The sequence below is a fragment of the Sclerotinia sclerotiorum genome, genomic scaffold (assembly GCF_000146945.2).
Source record: "Sclerotinia sclerotiorum 1980 UF-70 scaffold_1 genomic scaffold, whole genome shotgun sequence".
Lineage (NCBI taxonomy): Eukaryota > Fungi > Ascomycota > Leotiomycetes > Helotiales > Sclerotiniaceae > Sclerotinia > Sclerotinia sclerotiorum.
This window is the reverse complement of record NW_001820835.1, coordinates 697040-715244: the sequence shown is the minus strand read 5'-3', so window position 1 is coordinate 715244 and position 18205 is coordinate 697040. Positions and strand designations below refer to the sequence as shown.

Here is an 18205-nt window from a genome sequence, read left to right as displayed (position 1 = left end):
TTTTGTGGTTGTGTATGTAGTGAAGGAGATTTTACTTGGAAGATGTTTTGTATGCCAAAATAGGTTGAAGCTGAGAAAAATTTAGGTAGCAAATTTCGAGTTTTGAGGATGAAAGTAAAAAATTAAAGTTGTGATATTTTAATTGTTCTCGAGAGGTTGCTTAATGGCTCGAGCCAATTTCATCATCTCAGGTGCATCAGAAGGCTTACAAGTACCTCTTAACCAATATCCTTTGGAAAGTCCTGTGTAACTCTGGCTACGATGTACAATTATGCGTAGAGTTCCATTAGGCTATCCGAAAACCTCGCAGTAATACGGAAGACAACGAAACCATTCCTTCCACATCAACTTTCTACCCCTCTGTATCAAATCTCAAGTTGCGCCAACGCCTGCAAACCCAATTTTGCTTCGTCATCCTTTGCCTCATGGTCCTCAGTCTGCTTTTCCTTCTGTGCCATTCGTGCAAGCTTATCCCCAACACTCTTACTCCACGCCTGAGCTTCCTGAGCATAAAACTCCCGATATCTACATTGTTGCTCACGAAATCTCTCCTGTTCCCCAGCTCGAACACGAACATTTGCAAATGCCCTAAGAATAACTTCTTTATCATGCGAATCCAATAAACAATTCTCTCTAGGATATTCTTCCTGGGGCCCTAGGTTTTCGTTAGTATTTTTTTCATAGTAGAGGGAAGATGACAATCATATCATGATACGTACAGTGAGAACGCCAGAATAATTTGTCGGCCATGAATGTGATTGTGCTTTCGCTAGCTCCTGCACATACTTCTTCCATCTTGTTGCGATGCCGTGCATAATCTCTCATGGCTATCTCCATGCTGCTAATATGTGTTGCTTCGTCAATTAATCGGTGTATCATGAATTCCTTGAGAGATGGGAGGGACAGGAAGGAATGCGGCATTGTGGTATCCGGCCTAGTTGAATAGGGAATTGGTGGTCTTTCTGTAGTCGCATGAGGCATGTTGTGATGTGGATATTTTGAACGAGTTGTGAGGTTAGAGCTGTTTACAAGTTCTCTTGATGTTGGATAAAAAGAATCTTGAACTCGAATGGGAGATGTTAACCTCGACTAATAAATAGATAAAATTTGAAATCTGAATTTAATCTAGGCAGCTCACAAACCGTGCCATATTCTTCCGTCATCGAATCCCCCTAATTACCTACCTAGTAGATACCTAGATAAAAGACAGGCTCTCCCACATAATACCAAATAAACAATCAGTAAAAAATGAATTTTTTAACATCCGAAATATCCCGTCATCATCATTCAACGGCCCGTAAATCACATTTATTATACTACTAGGTACTATAAATTACCACCGACCTTCTCCCATGCATATATCATTCCATCCCATCTCACAAACACTCCGAAAACCCGACCTCCCCGAAATACAAATGCCATTTGTAATTTCCGATTACCTATCAAAATTCAAATTTAAATTTAAATTTAAACTTGTTCCTAGAATAGGTACTTCTGAGATGTATACTAGGGAAGCGGACCAGTAAGAGCTATTGAAGTATTTGATTCGGATATCTTGATTGGTAGCTACGTACTATAAGTAGATATCCCCTTCGACATGGCTTCGAAGTTCGATTCGAGGTACAATGTTCGAGGTTCTTTGGATCGGCTGTTGGAGGTGTTGATCTGGATCTGGGTTTTGGGGCTTGGATATTTATATGTATAGATACCTAGGTATGTTGCTGGAATAGTGAATAGTGAATATGATGTGGAAAGTGAGAAGTGGCTTTAATTTTGTTTTGTACGATACAGTAGTCTGTTTACCTAGGTACCTAGTAGGAACCTTAGGTGTGCAAGTGCAAGGCTGGACTTGATGTGAGGAGAGGAGAGGAATTAGATTGTAAATTTGTAGCTTTTAAGATGATAATCTGGGTTTAATATGATTGGAAGCTCAGCTTGCAGAGATGAGAGCTTGACGGAGCGGTGTTTTGTGTTGGGAATCCTGTATCCTTTTATGTTCAGTGGTTTAAGGGGGATGGGACAGAGCGAATCATGATTTGGTTTTTCTTTGATGTGTGGGTTGTTCTCTATCATTGGGTGGATTGTGATAACTGACTGACTGATTGATTGGGATTGACTCTGCGGTTTCTGAAGTTGTGAAGATGATCAAGAAAGAAAAGTGTGGAGTATAATACCTTCTGATCTTAGAAAGGGTTTCAGTGATTCATTTTCAGATATTTTTTAGTATATTTCAGAGGTATCTACAAAATTGGAAGATCATACAGTTATGATTTTGATTTATTTACCTACTTCAGATAACTCGAGCTCATGCCCTTGTATGTGTCATATATCTTCATGGTGATAACTTCACCAGTGGTGGGATCTTTGTAAAGTAAATCTGGGTTTAAGAGAGGAGGAAGAGGCTCAAATGATGTGTTCGGTGCGGAAAGTGCTACAGTAGACACCGAACTGTGGTTGGGCGTACCAGGGGAAGCAAGCCGAGCAGCTAAGAGGGATGAAGGGCTTTCGATTCGAGGATCGGATTCTACACTTAATCTTGGATTTTCGCTGATAGCCTGTGGATCTCGTGAACTGTCGTGTTTGTGTGTCTCTCTGGCTAAATATTGCGTTGTTTGTGTAGGTGAAGAAGCTGACGGACCTTTAGGTTTGAGATAATCACCAATGTCATTTCGGCCTGGTTCTTGAGATGCCTGCTCAAAGTGCGGAGCAGATGGTATTGCGGAAAGATCCACTCGTTCCTGAGTAGGTACAGAAGCAGGTGTTCTATAGGCTCCAGGTACCTCTGGGGCTTGTCCAGGGATCAGTCCAGCAGGTTCTGCAGCGCGGCTTGAGGTTTCCAAGGTCTGTTGAAAAGAAGTTGGAGTTATCCCAAGGACTTTTTGAGCTGATACTGGAGTAAGTGGCATTTGGATGCTTCCAATTTGTTGTTGAGTGATATACCCGGGGCCACCATATCGGCCAGGAAACTCGCCATATGCACTAGACAATTGGAATCTGTCCCAAAAGACTTTCTCAGTCCAGTAGTAGCAAAAATCCAAACCACTTGCTGGGTACTGTGAAGCGACGGAAGCAAGTTCAGCAATGTAGGCCCGATCGAAGCCATCTGTCTCGAAGTATGGATAGATGCTGCAAAGTTTGATGATTGTCATATTCATGAAGATCACGTAGTTCAACAGCCTCGAATTTTCAACGCCACCCAACAGAACATAAAACTTTCGAGTCATACATTGCATCCTCCAAGTCATTCAGCATATCAATCTCTCTTCTCATAGCAAAGAAATCGATCTTTTCCGTAACACTATACCTACTGCGCGCGGCGCCGAACACTTTGGTACAATTTAAATCTCACTAAAGACATAGAACGACAAGCGCTGAATCCATTTTCACATCAGTGAAGATTGCGTTGGTTGGTAAGTTGACCCACGTTGATATCAGTCCGAAATCTTCAAGATGTCATTCAAGACGTCGGAAAATCTGATTTTCCGGCCGAAATATGCCGCTATGGACGACGGTTTGCGGAACGGGGGGCTACGTAGGATTGATATATTTTATGCGGCCGGAAGGAACGAAGCCATGCCGTTGTATCAAGATTCAATAATGATTGACAACATTTTCTTGTTACAAAGCAAGTTCGCTCAAATGTGTATTTACTTGTAAATGTATCATTCAACTTGAGCTTTTCCATATTTATTAGTGTCCTCATTTGATTTCTTTCCGTATCACACTCATTTAGTTCCCGCGAAAGACTTTGTTATCCACGAGCAATAACCGTCCACAAAGCAAAGTCTACCTCACTATCCGGAATGTAAAGAAAAGTATGAGCGGGCTTAGAACGAGTATCTGGGCCCCAGGAAACTATCGCGCTCCGAGGTCCAGTGGCTCTAGCTATAATACTTTGCGAGAGAATGTACCGGTATCTACTCACTCCCATCCGTCGCGAGAGACGAGTAAGAATCGAATAACGGAAACCCCTCGCAAAATGATCTTAGACAGAGAACCGCCGCAGAATGAGCTACAGAAGAGTTCTGGTGGGCTGAGCACCAGTCAATGGGCACCGCGTGATTACCCCGGCAGATCGAAAGCAGCAAATCGTGGGGAGGTCTGGACTATGGTATGTATTCACGAATTTTGCTTAAAGAACATGCTAATCTTGTGATTCTACATAGATTACGCCAACCTCACAATCTTCGTTGGTGCGCCACGCGTATAATGCCTCGAGTCCTGCACACTCCTCCCGAGACCTTGGCCTGCCTTACGAAGTACAACATTACATTCTTGGTATGATGCAGCGGATCTTGGAGGAAGGATGTTATACCTTTGCATCGCGATGGATTCCCGACCTACTACATAAGAATAACTGGACGTGCTCGGAAGCTGTTGAATTGTCTACGTGGAGAACTTTTCTTCCAGAAAACATCCCAGCAGAGGCTCTTGCCTCGCACAGTAAACCTCTCCATAGATGTCTGGCTGATGCTGTTCGAATAAGAAACTCTGCCACTCATCGCCATATATGTTCCAGTCGCGAACTACAACGTATGACACAACAAGCCGAAGACCTCATGAGTTTGTTTTCGGATCAAACGAGGCAATTAAAGTTCCAAAGGCTTTGGATTGAAATTAACGGTTGGGAAAACCTTAGTGTAATAGATATGCAAGCCGCCAGACATAAAATGGAGTTGGCACTTCAAGAAATTGGGGAACGGCCCATGGACGATATGGATTGGACGGCAAACACAATTTCTTTGCAACAAATTCCCCCAGGGAAAGTAGAGCTAGGAGATACCGATGACTACGATGTTTATGACGAAATGGAGATAGACTAAGAATGCATTTCAAAGGAGTTTCGATTATGGGGAGTTGGAGTTGGATTTATCATAGGCTGCATAAACTTGCAGGAGTATGGCTTTAGGAGCACTAATGGGCGCATTGGGCGGTAGGATTGCGAATACCCATTCTGTTGCTTTTGGAAATATCTCATGCGCATTCCTCAAAGAGATTGAGTTCATAGATCAGACCTCTTAAGTATTTTTAGAGGCAAAACAACTAAATTAAATCAAGTTGCTACACATCTCAGCACCACAGACAACTTTTACAACATCATATGTATATGTTCAAGACTTTGGAAGCCCCAAATAATGCGAGTTATATTTTAGAGAGAAGTTTGCGGAAAGAAAATCGGACAGCTTTTTATACACACGTACTAAGCGCATGACACCGAAGACAAAAAAGACTAGTCTAGTAATTTATCACTAGTCGAACACTAAAATCCAATCCCGTCCCGGCAAAGCATAGAAGAAGTCATGCTTTTCTCCATCACAGTCCCAATTCTCGGCAACAAACCCTTAAAATGCCTGGTTTCACATTATGCTGATGACCATACGGATTCTACTAGCATCTGCCTCCTAGTGGACGAGATATGTTAGCGAAAGACTTTCAGGAACAGCGCGCGGGCTCGAAACAAATCAGATCTATTTTTTTAAACGGGAGAATAGCCGCGAGGGCCGATTATTCGGGAAGCTTCTGAGGAGATGGACTGTCGCTGTTCGTATTGCTGATTTTCGTAAATGATGCTCTCTTGTCGAACCGAAGAGCTTGGAAATTAGCACGAAGTCCTTGATCTGCGCGGATTTCTCATCCTCGGATCACAGTACTGGTGCTGTTTGACTTTGGGCATGTATCTAATTGTTGGATTCGGAAAGATAGGGTATTGGATATTTATGGTGCCTTTGTGCTTTACAAAAGAGCGCGCATGGGAGGAAGTCTTCTTTAGTGGAAGGTTTGAGAATTTCCGGTAACTAGCCATGCTTTTTCTTTGGGTATGCGCTTCTCGGCTCTTTTCTTTTTGTCCCTTTTCTCCTTTTGAACGGGAATAGCATCCTTTTCTTTCCTTGCCTTCTTTCGCTGCGTCTATGTTTCTCATATCTTCCCAATTTATCTCTTGTCTTCTTCAATTCTCTCGAAGTCGGTGCTGCGACTTCTAAGCAGGCAAGTATTGGTCCCGAAGGAAATTATGGTGCTCGCGTGCTCTTCTCGTCTTAATGACGTGCTGTGGTAAAAAGTATAGTTAGCTGATCGAAAGAGCTGAAGCGAGATTATCTAGTGTCCAAAGTATTGCTTACTACCTTCTATTGATGCCTATCCTATTTCCTATTGATCTTATCATTTTGGCATTGTTGTCGCTTATAATTAGCGACAAGCGAGATTCAAAGGTTTAACAATAGGGGAAAAGTGAAGGGGTCTCACCGGTAAACTTTCTAAACTTGAGTCCATTTTGGATTGCAACGGCATTGGCGATTGGGCCCATGTATGTCTATCTTACATACAATAAATTTGGAGCAAAGCAATCATACCCGAAATTTGATAAAATACGCTTCATCTTTTGATTCTGCCAGCCTATAGTGACTAATCCTTCAAGAGAACAGCAGTATTTGGAAGTTGAGGCAGTCGTGTGATCATATACGATGATTTACATGCGATGAAAAGCACCAAATTTATCTCATAATCAAATTTCATTATCAGTATATGCAATATCATATCTTCTTAACATACTACCGAAATCTCAAGACTCGGATAATACCTGAAGTGCCCACATATATTTCTAGCACAGATTAACAACATAACTCACCGAGCTCGGTACAAGTATAGTAAAAACTTAAAAGTGACAATAGCAGAATCATCTTAAAACTCGAGAATCCTCCCGTAACATAATGTTATCATTGTAAACCAAATCAAAAGTCAAGGCACGGTACGACTAAAAGCATTACACATCGCACATCGCACAACCCATCATCAATGCATCACCATCCACAAAGTCCAGACTCCTAAAACCGAATTAAATTTTCATTACTGCCAAGCCCCAAGATAGCTCTAAGAACATCCAGATAACAAACAAACACCGTCCGTGCTGCCGTCTGCAGATTCCATCCAGAATGTCCGCAACTCGGGAACTAGAGAAGTTCGGATGTTATGCTTTTTAAAAGGTACTTGATTATACTGGTTGTAAAGTTACATGAGTTGGGAAGTTTTTGGCGAGACTAACAAGGTATCTTTTATCTTTATCTGATCCCGCGCCCCTAGCTACATTAAGAGTTTTTTAGGTTTTTTTTTAAGTTTCCTGAAGATTGTATGTGCGGAAAGTAGAGGGATGTTGTATTTTTGTATGTTCTGCGGGTTGGAGGTTTAGTCTGGATTTAGCTATAGCTTTAGCTGTAGATCTAGGTCCTACACGGCTAGATATACTATATATTTAGATAAATTTGGATGATGATCAGCTAAAAAAGCTGGTAGTGGGGTGCAGAATTAATTGGTGGGGAGCTAGTGGTTGCGTAGTTAGTTAGAACTCGGTAGGATATATGTTTCTATTTTGGTATATGCTAGATGGGTAGACCAAGAAGTAGATCGGTAGACTAGTTAGTAGGTGAGCACCTTGATGGTGATGGATGTGGGTAGGCGGGTACTAGACTCATTAACAGGATGAAGACGTATGACGGAACTGGATAGAGATTTTGCTGGAGGAAGATGGATTCATAAGGAACTAGGTAAAAATACGAGAAAGTAACAGCGATTCACATTCAGGCCGGAAATTTTATATAAGGGAGAGGTTTGTGGATAACTGTGTCTGAAATTGAAATTCACTAAGTGCATTACTATCGTATCGTATGCATTTTTCATTATTCATCCTTGAATCATATCATAACCAGATATCTGCAAATTTTTCCCACCCCTCCATTATGTGCCCAATCATTTCATCCCATGAAACAATATACTGTGATGTGATACTCAAGTCCGTAAGGCCTTATCATAAGCCTATACCATTCCGACCCACCAACACCGATACCTATTGTATATGAAGTGAAACATCAAAGCCAAAAAAAAGGGAGTATCCTCTTTCCCACTCCATTACATTCTCCACTGAATTATGCCTCATTAAATCCTTCATCGTCGTAAATAGAAGTATGTTTGGTTCAGAAAAAGTATTATCAAGAAAGGAAATTGTTTTATCGCGTGATGTGGTATGCTGACTCTACAAGAGAGCAGCAACGAGTGCAATAACAGCTGCAGCTAGGGAGCTACCAACTTGGACATTGTTGGCAGCGCCAGTGAATGTAACTGGGGTAGCTGTTGCACTAGAGTAGGTAGTGTTTGTTGCGGTGGGGGCTTGGATTTGTCCATCAGGAATTTGGGAGATGACTGGACCGGCAAGAGAAGAAGTGCTGGTTACGAGTGTGGCGGCGCTGGTGGCTTGGATTTGACCATCAGGAATTTGGGTGATAACTGCCGAGGAGAGCGCAGCCGTAGATGTGGCGCCTTGAACTTGTCCATCAGGGATTTGGCTGATAGGAGCACTGGCTGGTGGTGTTGCGACCGAAGTGGCTCCTTGAACTTGGCCATCAGGAATCTGTGTAATTGAAGCCCCGGCAGGTGTACTTGTTGCACCTTGAATTTGGCCATCAGGAATCTGTGTGATTGGAGCACCAGTAGGAACATTGGTAGGCACTTGAACTTGCCCATCACTGGTTTGACTAATGTAAACAGCAGAAGTCGCGGCTTGTGGCTGCCCATCTGAAATTTGGGAAATTGATGCAGAGGACAGGGAAGCGATAGCCGTGGCGGTTGGTTGGCCATCAGATGATTGACCGACGACACCAGATCCAGCTGCAGCGCTGCATGAAGCTGTTTGGATAAAGATTTGGGAACATTGTTTACCCTGAGATTCGGTGTAGAGGTTGTAAAAAGTGCCTGACAAGCATTGATAGAAAACTGCGGAACCGCCGAGAGCGAGAGAACCGTTCGAACAGATAGACCAGCCTCCGGTGTATACAGCTGCTTCCTGAGCCGGCTTATCGAACTGGAATTGAGAGTTTGATGCAATGTAGCCTGTTCTGTCTTGCTGATCTTTGAGAACACCTCCGTTGAGTGTGATGGCAAGGGATGATGAACAGTCGGCACGCTGAGAATGAGTTAGCCGAGTTCTGAATCGATAGTCTAGATTGACAGAGATATGGATATATCTTACCTTTTGATAACGTTTTGCTACACTACTGACGTTTACAGCAGAGATTTCAAAAGAGCCAGAATAGCTAGTAGCACATCCTGAAGGTGCTGATGCTGTTGGAGTGATGAGAGCTGTAACCTGAGCAGAGGTAACTGATGCCAAACCGGCAATAACAGCGAACGTGGTCTTCATGTTGAGTATGATTTACGAACGAATGCGTGTAAAGGGGAAATGATCCAAAAGCGAAAGAGGAACTTTTAAAGATGAGGAAAGACTTAAATATCGGAATGTAACAATGAAAATTTGAATGGCAGGATGCTATTCTTTATGTAGGGGGTTGAATAATAAGTGTCTACTAGTATCTTAACTACTTAGTGAATGCTAAAGACTAGAGACCACGGGGACCATATAATTCCTTGATATTATTGAGATCCGCGACCTAATTGAATTACATCCTGCCTAGTTTGGATGTTGCATTACTTGATAAATATTCCCACAAGTGACAATTCGAATGGGTAAATTGACCTATCAATCGCAAAATCAGACCTAAAGGGTAGGTGCAGCCTCCAAATCGCTGGATGATTGAGGCACAATGAATCACTAATCTACACCACCGGATGGTGATTGGCGCCTAGTGGCGGGGTAGACAGGAATAGAATCCTTATGGTGCATGAACATCTTTTATGGGAATGACTGTACGATCTAAAGTATGCAGATCTTCAGGTCTGTGTCAACAGAGAAATGAATGGCAGGCAGGCTAAAAAGCAGGTTGAAAAGGGAGAAGTTTGTAAGATCTTACACTAGTGCTGAGAGGGGAAAGGGATAGTAAGACAGTGAAGCGTAAATGTGGGGTAACTTCTTGGGTATTCAGGCATTTGCAAGGCATTGTACCGGAGAAATGATTTTAGTGCTTATTGGCAAGACTACTTGCGAAGTGCGGAGTGGTGGGAGGATAATGGCGAATCTCGATGGTCGGAGTATGGGAATCATAAGGGAGAAGTAAAAGCTGTACGAATGGGATGTAATCTTAGCTCAAGAAAGAGGGATCAATCATCCAAAGCCATGGTATGGTTATCGATTACAAAGATGTCACTAGATCTATTCGTTACTTGGCGAATAAAAAGATTATATACAAACTGATCAACTTTAATTAGTGGAAGTACAGAAAATGAGAGGAAAATTGATATCGACGTACCGACTATTATTACTCCTTTGCCATCCGATACCGAAAATTTAGCCTCAATGCCTATATGAGTACGGAGTAGACGGAGCCTGATGAATGTATAACCTTAAGCACACTTAACTTAGGAACGACATCAACACCAAGAAACTCCAAGATAAAATTCCCATGATCGTTGGATTTAGTTCAATCTCGTATGTGCAACTAATTGCTCGGCAAACATTAGTGTCGAAAGAAATGCTCCACAAGATTCTATGCACGACATCATTATTATGACATGTGCTTATGGCACCCCCTTATCTTTGCCGCTCTCGGACACTGATTCATGGATTGCGATTGTGTGAGACAGACATGTACGCAGTACAGTATTCCAGACAGACAAATTGCATGATTATGATGATGTTATAAATCCTTGTCCATTTCAACATTGACCGTTGTGAAACAGATTCATACATACCTTGCAGATCGTCATCTTTCATCTGATATGTGTTTCCAATGACTTCATAATGGCAGTATGTACGCGACGATGTTGGAATCCCTTGCGTTATAGGGCACATGGTGTTCGATCAAATTTCTCCTTCGCTCGACAAAAAAAAGGCATGAAATTCAAATAACTCGATGAAGACTAAAGTTGTTACTTATTTCTAGCTATTTAAGTGCCCAAAAAAATAATAAAAAACCCAGAGGATGGTCGGGAGATTGATGGTCACCCTACACCTAACCAAATAAGGTGGCCTGGGTGTCAATTCGATATTTTATTTTTTAACGACATTTCCGTTCTTTGCATATCGGTTTGCCGATAAATATCGAAACTCTTATCTTTCGCACCAAAGATTAAATAAAGCTTGAGGAATACATATGTGGGTGAAAATGGTATGTATAGGTTGAGGCATAGAATAACGTTTGCATGTATCTAATTAAAGCTGCAGGGGGCGCGGATAGTGACTTTAGTACACACAAATTTGCTAATAGATGAGGATATGGGTAAAAGATGGGTCGATATATATACATCCCTCGCCCTTATTCCTCTGGAATCTATATATGCTAGCTACAGTGAAGAAAGAAGATTCTAACCACGACAAGTGCCCATATCCAATTACCTCTTAACCAAAAACCACAGGATCCGGTAATGTAACCGGCGTATCCGTCCTCAACTTATTCGTAATCAATTTCTCAAAAGTACTACTCCAGCCAACTCTAGGTGTCAATGGCTCTAAACCCCACAACTCATCCAAAAATCCAATAATACTCGTATGCGTATATTCGCCTCCCTTATTCTTCCCCTTATTCTCCACCAGTCCCTTACCAACCCACGGACTGATCAAAAGCGTCGGAACCCGGAGGCCCAAACGTGTGAAATCAAACGTCATGTCTTTTCCGTCCGGCGCTTTTTCAGTGTATGTGACATTATCCCCAGCGGGGACGTTCGTTGGTGGAGGAACATGATCGCCAAAACCGCCGTGCTCGTCGAATGTGAGGACGAAAAGCGTTTCGTTCCATTGTGGTGAGGAGCGGACAGCTTCGTAGATTCCTTTGATGAAAGTTTCTCCTAGGCTAATGGGTGATGGGGGATGATAGGACTGGTAGGAACAACATTCTGGGTTGATGTATGTGAATTGCGGGAGAGAACCCGCAGCCGCGTCCTCGTAAAATTTTGTTAAGGGTGCGATGTTAGTTTTGTCTTTACCACTGGTCTTGGTCCAGGTATAAAAGGCCGCATCAGGGTTGAAACCGAGTCCCGGACCGAGGGTAGAGTTCTGGTAATTCATCCAGGTGATGTTGTTTTCCGAAAGTTGTTCGAAGATGGATTTGACGGGTAATCCATATGTGTCGAAGGAGTCATCATTTGATCCCTAAGTATATTATGAGCCCCTTCTCCTACAAAATTATCTTGACGTGTAAAAATAACAACTCACGTGTCCAAAGGATGTCCCACTCGTTATGTAGGCACGATTGGGGTTGGTAGGACCAGGTACAGAAGCAAACCAGCGGTCGAAGAGTACGAAGTTCTCAGCCATCGTACTGAAAACTTTTATCTGCTCGGGAGTATAGTAGTTAATGACTTCGGCAGCGCGAGTTTTATTGAAGGTGTCGAAGGTGAAGGATTGTTCCGTCACGAAACCACGCATATTTTGGGGTTGTGTTCCATCCGGATGCCATGTTGTGAAGACTTGAACAATTAGTGCGAGCAGCAATATAAGAACGGGAGGTCATACGTTGCATGTTGATACCACTAATACTATGATTTGGATCATCTGCTGCAACATCTTTGGCACGAGGTCCAGCACAAACATCCGCTTTTTGCGTAGGGTCTGATGCATTCCTTTCATTGTGTCAATCGGAGTCCAACTTTGAATGTGAAAAAAGCTTACATTGAATTGCAGTAATTGTGGTGCAATAACCCATCAATGGATGGGTTATAGCTAAGACCACCCGCGAATGTGTCGAACGATCTATTCTCTTCAACAAGAACAACAACATTCTTGATCCGATTTTTCCATGAATTATCCGTGGTGCCATGGTTCTGAATGTTCCGAGGAGCAGCCAGAGCAGATCCAGACAAGGCGGCAATAAGTACCACCTCAAGGCTTAACATCATGATGCCAATGAGACAATTACTCGTTTCTGGGATAAACTGGACGACTCGTAGATTCTCGCCATTCCATATATACTCCCGACCATCACCAATTGCCGTGAAACCGCATTTGACAGCAAAGCACCAGAAATATGCACGTGTAGCCAGTGACAGGACAATGACACATCAATCTTTAAGTTGTACAGGAACCTGCATAATGAATATATCCTCACCATAGAGAGACCTTGAACTTGCAGATATTTTGGGACGTAGAACTTTCTACCTTCCTATCCTTTCGATCATCCTGCACATGGTGTGAGCTACTGGTTGGAGTATGCACAGGTGAATTCCCTAGTGCTACTACTCCCCAGCAAAGGTTGCAGAAGAAGCACTCATTTCCTGTCGACCTCAATCGACATTGGACGGATTTCGAGATCTGAAAGTGGAAGGTGGGGTAAGTGGATGGCAATCTGCGAGGATATATTATCGGCTTTTAACCGGCCGGTTACCTTTCATGGCCAGTCGAACATCGGCAATTATTACACGTGTGAACAGTAAGAACAAGTAGCAATTCGAGGATTAATAAGTACGGAAATTGGCAATACCATACAAACCAAGGAAACTCTCCTCGAGATTCGAAGGCATCTAGATGAATATAAATGGTTCTGCATACGCAAAGGTTCCAAATAGCGGAAAAAGCTATAGAGCTTTGCAACCATGCAACTACTCCGTATTTGTTTCTCTCCGAGATAAAGTTTGTTTCCAAAGTTTGGACCCGTTTTCTGATCGCTCGGACTTTATAACTTATCACAGATCCTGTTTCTCCACACTGGTGGTATATCGACAGACGACCTAGAGGTTACATTGGAGAAAGGTGTAAAAGAATTGTCTAACCTTCGTCAGAATTCGAACGATACAATATTATCGAGTATATTGATGATGGAGGGGCTTATTGGCAGAAAACCTGGATGAGCCTTCTTTCAACACTTTTTGCACTGTATCGGACTTCAATTTCCAAACATGTACATAATACCTGTCACAAACTCAACACCATAGACAGGATGCTGGTGAAAAGGAGTGGAACCAGATCTTCGGAATTTCTCGCTGTATGGAATCATGTAACCTGCTGTTCCACCAAGAATCTGGGATGTGGGTTGCCGAACTCGGGGATTTTCTTATCGCATATCCTTATCTCATATCGCACATCGTATCAAAGATGAAAGGAAGCCATGGCACTGAAGTAGTACTCACGGTGATGTGTTAGACATCAAGGTGTCGGGCTTCTATACCTATCAGCGAGGTACATGTGAAGGTTGACTAATAAGATTCTATACTTATCACAAGAGTCTAGCCACTGGAGTTCATACATACTTCCACATTTAGCTCTTATTTCATAGGACAATAATCCAGCAAGTGCATGGTTTCCCAGATGTTTTGCACCGAAAGTTTTCGGATGGCATCTGCCGTTTATTATCATCCCACCTTACTCATCTTATTTTATCTTATCTTTGCGAGCAATCTTGTCTAGGATGAGACGCAATCGAGAATTGCTGAAGAACTATGGATATGCAAGAACCGATCATCGTATCGTGGTTTTCTTGGCCATCTCGTCGTTGGGATATCCTAATATCAATAAGTATACATAGCTAAGATAACAAGCCACTCGTTTTGCTTTTCTAAGAGTATAAGTATTGCTACATTTCACTCGTTTTTGGCTAATGGGAAGGCATCTTGAGTGACCGATACAACTTTACCCTTGTTTTCTGTGACTATGGCGCTCAGAATGTTCAAATCGGCTTCAGTGGCAATGTCCCTGATGAGCTTGACAAATGCCGCTATTTCAATTTCGAAGACTGGAACGACCGTTGATGTCAATGGCATCAGCTACTATGTTGGCGTCGACGCTGTTACAACCATTCAGTCCAAGCCAAGCAAAGAGGATTTGATCCCTCTGACGGTAATAAAAAGTTTAGAAGGCAATTTCACGGCTGCTTCATTCAAGTCATTAGTTACCAATTATACTGCCTCCGACGATGTTTTCAATCCCGGTTTCTTGGAAGGTATGTACATTTTCAAAACCTAGTAGGACCAATTTTAACCTGGGTAGCTGTCCATCTGGTTGGTTCCACCAACACAACTTCGCTATCATCCATTTGTTATGAACATGGTACCAAAATTTTCACCAGCGATTCAAACAATCAAGTGCCTCCAGGGCCATACTTTTTGACTCCGAATTCAGGCGAGCTTTTCAAAGCATATCGTCTATACTCCGATGTACAGGATGCTTTCACCGAAGGAACAATCGAGAACTCAGATGGAACCTTTTCTATATTGAGTGCATCCATTCCCGGTGTACAGAGTTCTACTATTGGTGTCCCTTCCAGGCTCTATTATACCAAAACTGCCGAAAAGCCTCTTGCTGGAGTCCGACTTGGTGTTAAGGATATTTATGATGTTGCAGGAATCAAGACTAGTAACGGAAATCGTGCATATTATGAGCTTTATCCACCAGCAAATGTCACAGGACCAGCCGTTCAGAGCTTGATTGACGCAGGAGCCATTATCGTTGGGAAGATGAAGACATCCCAATTTGCTAATGGAGAAGGTCCAACTGCAGACTGGGTGGACTATCACTGCCCCTTCAACCCACGTGGTGATGGTTACCAATCACCATCCTCTTCTTCTTCAGGCCCTGGTGCTGGAATTGGTGCTTATGATTGGTTAGACCTCGGAATTGGTTCTGATACTGGCGGAAGTATTCGTAATCCATCTCAAGTGAATGGATGTTTCGGTAATAGACCATCTCATGGACTCGTTAGCTTGGATAACGTTATGCCTTTGTCCCCAACTTTGGACACTGCGGGATTGCTCACTAGAGACCCAGTTTTGTGGCATGAAGCTGCCAAGGTCTTGTATGGGAACAATATGACAAGTAACTTCACTGAATTCCCCAAAAAGATTTGGATAGCCGATTTCCCGAAGAATGATACAACAGAAGCTGGATCAATCTTGCTTGATTTTCTCGCGAAGCTGGAAACTTTCCTCAATGCAACAAGCACAACTACTTTAGACATTGGAGCTTTTTGGAACGAGACTACGCCCTCTGGAGCAAACAACTCATCAATTGAAGATTTCCTTGGTCTCGTCTATCCCACTCTTATCGCTCAACAACAATACAGCCTCCTTGCAGAACCATTTTATGAAGATTACGCTGCTGCTAACAACGGCGCGCGTCCCTTCATCGATCCTGTGCCATTAACCAGATGGGGTTGGGGGCAAAATAACATCAGTGCTGATGCAACTGAACAAGCTATTTACAACAAAACCATTTTCATGGATTGGGTTTCCGAAAAACTCTTCCTTGCTAGTCCAACTAGCTGCAGCGATAGTATCATCCTCTATCCCGGTACATTAGGACAAACCGATTATAGAAATGTATACAGAAGGTATGTCCACACGTCCAAATATTCACATAACTCAAGAACCCCCCGAACCCCTAAATCACACCATACTGACAAGCCACACCTGAACAGTCCCCCGGGAATTCCCTCCGGCTGGGACTTGAGCCGCATATCCAACTTTGCAGAAGTCCCCGATATGGTATTTCCAATAGGTCAAGCGGCTTATAATTCTACTGTCTCATTGCAGACGGAATATTTACCCGTAGCTGTGGATATTATTGCAAGAAAGGGATGTGATGGGATGATTTTCCAGTTAGCTGAGCGATTGTTAGAAGAAGGGATTTTGATGGTTCCCAAAGCCGGGAGCTTGATGTATTGAGCTTTTCGATCGGTTGTACTGTACTTTCGTAATTAATGTAATGTCCATATTTCGCATAATGTTCATAGGACGATGGCTCAGGTGCTTTTATGGTGGTGGCAGCTACCCTGGTAATTTTAGTAAAGGCACATTTTGATATGTTCTGCAACCAGCGACCCAGGTCGTTTTCTTGGACATGAATCATTTCCTGTATTAATTATGTCTGTAGATTGTGTGCCCTTGTGGAACCTTAGTTTGACTCCCTCAGAATCCTTAAAATTGACATTTCTTTATTATCTGCTAGATCAAAACCTCCTCCATCTCAATCTTCTCCTCGAACCATCTCCTCGCAACCTCTCGCTTCCTATGATATCATTCCAAAAAGGCGCCATATTTTCCATCTCGCTTTACCAACGACGACCGTCGAAACTGCGACACCATCGCAAAAGCAGAAAAGAACAACCATCCATCTCGACTCAAAAAGAAAGGCAAAATTTGCATTTTCATTCACACTCATCATATTAGTAAATATATCGTAGCAGCAAATAATATGCAACGAAAGAAATCATACACATACTAGAAGATAAAACTATGACTGAGTATATATGAAAGAAACCAACACAAAAATAAAGAGGAGTTCATAAATAAAAACTTCATCCTTTCCTTTAATTCCGTCTCAAAATCCACCTCGCCCCACAACCTACAATCCAAATATAGTACCATTCCACCTTACTCCTCCAAATTTACTAATAAACATGCAAATCCTTATAATTTTATATCATAGCTTCTTTCTTCTATGGTTGAGCTCAAAATTTTCGTGAAGATTAGTCAACAAGACAAGGTTCTACTTTAAGTTTTAATTTTTCGCAAAAAATTTCAACGCTACAATTCGCTTAATAAAAATATCTCCTCTTTACCCCCCTGTATAGCTCCACATAACAATTTTACATCCACATGTAATATGTGAAAAAAGAATTATGACCTACGCAGGGATCGAACCTGCAATCTCTTGATTCCGGTCTTCAGGAAGAAGTATCCTCAGAAATCGTAGTCAAGCGCCTTGCCATTGGGCCAGCAGGCCGTGTTATTTGATGAAGGTTCTAAGACTCTTTGTGGATATATACAGAGGGATTCAAAAGGATAGTTGTGTGAGTGGTTGGGGTAAGCTGGATTTAAGTTCGGATTGTTTTCTTTAGATGAACTTGTTGTTGATTAATAATTTTCCGTGTGAATTATTAAAACTTGGCAGAGTACTATACAAACAAGGAGCTAAGTATTAGACAGGAAGTTCTGGAAAACTGATGGGATTGGAACCAAATATTCTCTGGTACGAGTTCTCTAATATGACTTAGCCCTCTTCAGCCCTACCTAAATACTGTGTTGACGGGATTGATGATATATCATCACAGAGTTGGAGACTCTAGAGTTTAAACCTTCACCGTGGCTTTCCACAGGCATATCCCAGTGTGACAGCGCTTACAAGGTAAGCCTACCTCAATACCAGAACAAACGACTTAAATCTTCCTCCGGTAGCTGAACCTATCTGCCAACGTGAACGTAGCAACCGAAGTCCTTACAAATGCATGTCGCATGAATTTCAGACTGACCTCAGCAGTTAATTGCTGGATTTCCATTTCGTCCTTATTATCTGATTACGTTGCCGTCTCTTATCATACTGACTTCCGATCATTAACAT

At 42.4% G+C, this 18205-nt stretch overlaps 9 protein-coding genes and 1 non-coding gene across 10 annotated transcripts; 3 read left to right on the top strand and 7 right to left on the bottom strand.

Annotated features, from left to right (window-relative positions):
- Nucleotides 1-365: 365 nt before the first annotated feature.
- SS1G_00278 (predicted protein) lies at nt 366-981 on the bottom strand (the record flags this gene model as incomplete). The annotated part of the gene is made up of 2 exons (XM_001598142.1): nt 366-655; nt 720-981. 2 exons carry the CDS (start codon nt 979-981, stop codon nt 366-368), a joined length of 552 nt encoding a protein of 183 aa, XP_001598192.1.
- A 1304-nt stretch (nt 982-2285) lies between these two features.
- SS1G_00277 (predicted protein) lies at nt 2286-3149 on the bottom strand (the record flags this gene model as incomplete). The annotated part of the gene is made up of 1 exon (XM_001598141.1): nt 2286-3149. One exon carries the CDS (start codon nt 3147-3149, stop codon nt 2286-2288), a length of 864 nt encoding a protein of 287 aa, XP_001598191.1.
- An 830-nt stretch (nt 3150-3979) lies between these two features.
- On the top strand, nt 3980-4823 carry SS1G_00276 (predicted protein; the record flags this gene model as incomplete). Its single annotated transcript, XM_001598140.1, has 2 exons — nt 3980-4111; nt 4167-4823. 2 exons carry the CDS (start codon nt 3980-3982, stop codon nt 4821-4823), a joined length of 789 nt encoding a protein of 262 aa, XP_001598190.1.
- Nucleotides 4824-5357: 534 nt separating this feature from the next.
- SS1G_00275 (predicted protein) lies at nt 5358-5803 on the bottom strand (the record flags this gene model as incomplete). Its single annotated transcript, XM_001598139.1, has 2 exons — nt 5358-5402; nt 5738-5803. The coding sequence occupies 2 exons, from the start codon at nt 5801-5803 to the stop codon at nt 5358-5360; spliced, it is 111 nt and encodes a 36-aa protein (XP_001598189.1).
- A 2220-nt stretch (nt 5804-8023) lies between these two features.
- SS1G_00274 (hypothetical protein) lies at nt 8024-9187 on the bottom strand (the record flags this gene model as incomplete). The annotated part of the gene is made up of 2 exons (XM_001598138.1): nt 8024-8950; nt 9017-9187. The coding sequence occupies 2 exons, from the start codon at nt 9185-9187 to the stop codon at nt 8024-8026; spliced, it is 1098 nt and encodes a 365-aa protein (XP_001598188.1).
- A 549-nt stretch (nt 9188-9736) lies between these two features.
- SS1G_00273 (predicted protein) lies at nt 9737-10497 on the top strand (the record flags this gene model as incomplete). The annotated part of the gene is made up of 3 exons (XM_001598137.1): nt 9737-9782; nt 9918-10060; nt 10402-10497. The coding sequence occupies 3 exons, from the start codon at nt 9737-9739 to the stop codon at nt 10495-10497; spliced, it is 285 nt and encodes a 94-aa protein (XP_001598187.1).
- Nucleotides 10498-11278: 781 nt separating this feature from the next.
- Nucleotides 11279-12695, bottom strand: SS1G_00272 (hypothetical protein; the record flags this gene model as incomplete). Its single annotated transcript, XM_001598136.1, has 4 exons — nt 11279-12028; nt 12092-12345; nt 12392-12487; nt 12548-12695. 4 exons carry the CDS (start codon nt 12693-12695, stop codon nt 11279-11281), a joined length of 1248 nt encoding a protein of 415 aa, XP_001598186.1.
- A 1826-nt stretch (nt 12696-14521) lies between these two features.
- SS1G_00271 (hypothetical protein) lies at nt 14522-16530 on the top strand (the record flags this gene model as incomplete). The annotated part of the gene is made up of 3 exons (XM_001598135.1): nt 14522-14810; nt 14858-16196; nt 16284-16530. The coding sequence occupies 3 exons, from the start codon at nt 14522-14524 to the stop codon at nt 16528-16530; spliced, it is 1875 nt and encodes a 624-aa protein (XP_001598185.1).
- A 957-nt stretch (nt 16531-17487) lies between these two features.
- Nucleotides 17488-17590, bottom strand: SS1G_14592. The gene has a single exon. It is a non-coding gene; the product is annotated as a tRNA-Arg (tRNA).
- A 433-nt stretch (nt 17591-18023) lies between these two features.
- Nucleotides 18024-18143, bottom strand: SS1G_00270 (predicted protein; the record flags this gene model as incomplete). Its single annotated transcript, XM_001598134.1, has 1 exon — nt 18024-18143. One exon carries the CDS (start codon nt 18141-18143, stop codon nt 18024-18026), a length of 120 nt encoding a protein of 39 aa, XP_001598184.1.
- Between the last annotated feature and the right edge of the window lie 62 nt (nt 18144-18205).